Source organism: Galeopterus variegatus, unplaced genomic scaffold (genome assembly GCF_000696425.1).
Source record: "Galeopterus variegatus unplaced genomic scaffold, G_variegatus-3.0.2 Scaffold7056, whole genome shotgun sequence".
In the NCBI taxonomy this organism is placed as follows: Eukaryota; Metazoa; Chordata; class Mammalia; order Dermoptera; family Cynocephalidae; genus Galeopterus; species Galeopterus variegatus.
This window is the reverse complement of record NW_007733167.1, coordinates 67,790-72,019: the sequence shown is the minus strand read 5'-3', so window position 1 is coordinate 72,019 and position 4,230 is coordinate 67,790. Positions and strand designations below refer to the sequence as shown.

Here is a 4,230-nt window from a genome sequence, read left to right as displayed (position 1 = left end):
GGTTCCCGCTCACTGGCTGAGCGAGGCGCGGGAGCGACCCCGAGGGTTGCGATCCCGTTGCCGGTCCCCAGTCCGGTACGGGGGCAACACTGAGGGTTGCGATCCGTTGCCGGACACAGAAAAAGACAAAAGACAAAAAAAATAAATAAATAAATAAAAAATAAAAATAAAAAAGAATTTGACTATGTGGAAGAAAACATATTTTATGTAGTCATATTGCTTAAGGACAGGGATACGTTATGAGAAATGTGTCATTAGTGCACTAGTGACTTCATCATTGTGTGAACATTTCAGAGTGCACTTACACAGATCTAGATGGTATAGCCCAACACACCTAGGCTCTATGGTCTAGCCTATTGCTCTTAGGCTACGAACCTGTACAGCACGTTATTGTACTGAATACTGTAGGCAACTGTAACCCGATGGTAGGTATTTGTGTATCTAAACATAACTAAAAATAGAAAAGGTACAGTAAAAGTATGATTTAAAAGATAAAAAAGTGGTACACCTGTATAGGGCACTTATCATGGCTGGAGCTTGCAGGACTGGAAGTTGGTCTGGGTGAGTCAGTGAGTGAGTGATGAGTGAATGTGAATGCCTAGAACATTACACTCCTGTAGACTTTATATACACTGTACACTTAGGCTACACTAAACTTGCAAGAAAATACAGCAATTGTGTTATGATGTTACAACGGCTACAACATCATTAGGCAACAGGAATTTTTCAGCTCCATTATCTTATGGGACCACTATTTTATATGCAGTCTGTTATTGACCAAAACATTATTTGGAGCATGACTGTACTTTGACATAAATCTTATGGGACCACCATTTTATATGCAGTCTGTTATTGACCAAAACATTATTTGGAGCATGACTGTACTTTGACATACATATTTGAAGAACCAAGTAGCACAAAAAGGAATGAGTCGCTTACCAACTTAGCTATAATGAGTGCGTCGTTCATGAGGTCCAGCAGGGGCGTCTCCGTGTGGATGTTGTAGAAGGAGTAGGCAGCTTTGAGGCTCTTGTGAGCGGGGTGGTGCATGACCGTCGAGGGGAGCGTGTAGAAGCTGAGGAAGTCAGTCAGTTTACCACTGGAGCTCTGCAGAACAAAGGGGTTGGCAGGCAAATACCCCCATGAACAAACTGCATCTGTACATTTAAGCCACCTCTGATCCCTAACTTTCACCCATAACTTTCTGTTAGCATGAAAAGCAACAAGCCACTCTTCTTTCTTAGCAGTCCAGTTTGGAGCCCCTTAATGTTGAGTAGAGTCCAAGAAGAGCATGGTGTTAGAACTTTAACCTAAGTGATTTACATAAAGTTCTCAGGACAGAAAATGTCCTGAAAAGAAAGCTTCCCTCAGACTGATTAATTGAGTCAGTTCTGTAGACTTACACAGAGAGTGGATTGCGTTTGCAGAAATAAGAACTCTAAGGATTAGAAGGCTGTCTTCTCCAACTAAAGGATACTGTATAATATCTAATACTTCCTTAGCACAGGGCAAGAATTTTATCAGCTTAAACCAAAGTTGAGTAGAGCCTGGAAGCTGTTTCTTGGAAGCCTGTAAAAAGTCTTGTAAGTACAGTATTGCACCAAAATTCACATGTGTGAATAACTGGGAAATGCTACAGCTGTCAGAAATAAAGGGAGACATAATAGATGGTATTCATTTCATCATCACTGGCAAACCTTTCAATCAAAAATTAGCCAGTACTGTTTGGGTTATTTTTATTAGCTGTAGTGGCCTTGCAGCCTTTTGGGATATATGATATATTTGAATTGTATGGCTAGGAAGCCTAGACCACATGCATGCCATAGCAGGTACTTCTTTCAACACAAAAGAAAATTCCAGAGGAACGTATCATCTGATTGTTTAGTGCTTCTGACTTATTAGATTTTTTGTCAGGCACTGAGAAATTAAGGAGGTTAATTTACATTAATCCTCTATTGTTCTGTATTAATAGGTGAGTATTAGAGATGAATTAAAGACCTAATCTTTCAGGTTTAACAAAGATTTTAGATTCTCCTACAAATTTATCAATATCATCTCATAGGCTGAGGTTGCTGCAGGTACCTCTAGAGCCTGATCAGCTTTCCCCGGCCCATTTGCATCATCTGCTTTCTAGAAAACTACTACTTCATGTTTACATTGATGATGAAATTACTCTTTCCTCCTTTGCTGCTAAAATGTTACAGGAGTTATTACCCAACTTTTAAGAAAGAGTGAGACAGTCATCACCTTTGTCCCATTGTTCCTCAGATCTAATCAATTGTAAAGACTGATTGATTTAAAAAACAAAAACAAGAAAACTATGTACAAACAGTACCATGTCTAGGTCTTTACAGGCAACTTCTAACAACTTCCTAGGAATAAATAATCCCTACACTATATGACTTGTTCTTAAGAAAAGAAAAAGAGGGCAAGCTCCTCAACTCATCAGTCAGTCTAACTTTGATATCAAAAATAGGACAAGGACAGGGTAAAAGGGGAAATTACAGGCCAACCTCAGTCAGGTGTATAGGTGACGATCCTAAATCAGATATTAGCAAATCTAATGTGTATATGTGTGTATAAATAAAATATAATATTCCTAAGTAGGGCTTAAACCAGAGATTCAAAAATGTTTACATTTGACAAATGAACAGATCATCTCAACAGATGCAGAAATAGCACAGAATAGAACTCAGTACCAATACATGACATGATTAAAAGCTCTCAACAAATTAGGAACAGAGGACAACTTCTTCAGTTTGATAAAGGGCATCCACAAAAAACATACAGCCAACAACATACAAAATGGTGCTATATTGAACAATCTCCCTCTAACACTGTTAGCAAGTCAAGGATGTCTACTCCAATTCTATTCAACCTTGTACTGAAGGTCTGATACAATAAGGCAAGACGAATAAAAGGTAAAAGTCTGGAAAGGAAAACTGAACCTGTCTTGTTTCACAAGTGACATGATTATTTATGTAGAAAATCCTCAAACTTATCAAAAATCTGCTATAATTAATAAGTAAATCTGTCAAGGTTGTAATATACAAGGTCAGTGTACAAAAATTAAGAGTATTTATATATACTAAAAAGAAATGTAAAGTGAAATTAAAATACAGATTACAATAGCATCAAATAGCATGAAATATTTAGGAATGAATTTAATAAAAGATATTCAAGACCTCCCCCACCAAAAACTACAAAATACTGCTGAGAGAAATTAAAGAAGACCTAAGTAAATGGAGAATTATACAGTATCCATGGATCTAAAATCCCAACAAATATCCCAGCAGGCTTTTGTGGTAATAAAAGGCCTCCTGATTCCAAAACTTACATAGAAATACAAAAGACCTAGAAGAGCCAGAACAATTTTGAAAATAAAGAACAAATTTGGAGAACTTATACTACCTGATTCAAGACTTAGTATAAGGCCACTGTAATCAAGAGAGTGTGGTTGTGGAATAAAGATAGATATGTAAACCTGTTGCCAGAGTCCAGAAATAGGCGTACACTTAACCAGTCAACTGATTTTCCATGAAGGTGTCAAGGTAATTCGATGGGGAAAGGGTAGTCTTCTCAACAATGCTGCTAGATCAACTGGATAGCTGTATTAGCAAAAAAGAACCTTAATTCCCTACCTCACACAAAGAGTAATTAAACATAGACCATAGACCAAAACATAAAAGTCATAAAGTGTTCCAAAAAGAACATAGGAGAAAAGCCCCCTGACTTTAGAAGAGGGAAAGATTGCTTTAGATAGGACATGGGAGCCCCAACTATTAAAAAAAAAAAATTGATAAACTGGGCTTCATCACAATTAGAATATCTTCTCATAAAGAGGTGCCATCAAGAAAATTAAAAGGCAAGCCACAGACTGAAAGAAAATACTCATTAGAGATAGAAAGATATTTAGATAGATAGATATAGAAGACAGAAGTCTTCTATCCAGAGTATATAAATAGCTCTTACAACTCAGTAAGACAAACAATTCAATAAAAAGACTTGAAGATTCACTTCACCGAATAAGATATATGAATAGCCCATAAGCACTTGAAATAATACTCGACACCACCAGTCACCAGGGAAGTAAAATTAAAACCACGGCCCTGCCCGCCCTGCTCGCCCTGCCGCCGCTGTTTTTCCTCGCTGGTTTTAAAGTTTTATGAGAGGATTCTAAGATGGCGACGGGTCTGGAGCGGCCGTGCCAGGAGACAGCGCGATCCTGAG

At 37.9% G+C, this 4,230-nt stretch overlaps 1 protein-coding gene across 1 annotated transcript in view; it reads right to left on the bottom strand.

Moving 5' to 3' along the window:
* The window catches only part of NMT2 (N-myristoyltransferase 2), a 41,486-nt gene that overhangs the window by 6,265 nt on the left and 30,991 nt on the right, over positions 1 to 4,230 (bottom strand). The window contains exon 10 of the mRNA XM_008591580.1: positions 940 to 1,107. Within this exon, the coding sequence (XP_008589802.1) occupies positions 940 to 1,107 (168 nt within the window). The remainder of the gene's footprint in view (positions 1 to 939; positions 1,108 to 4,230) is intronic.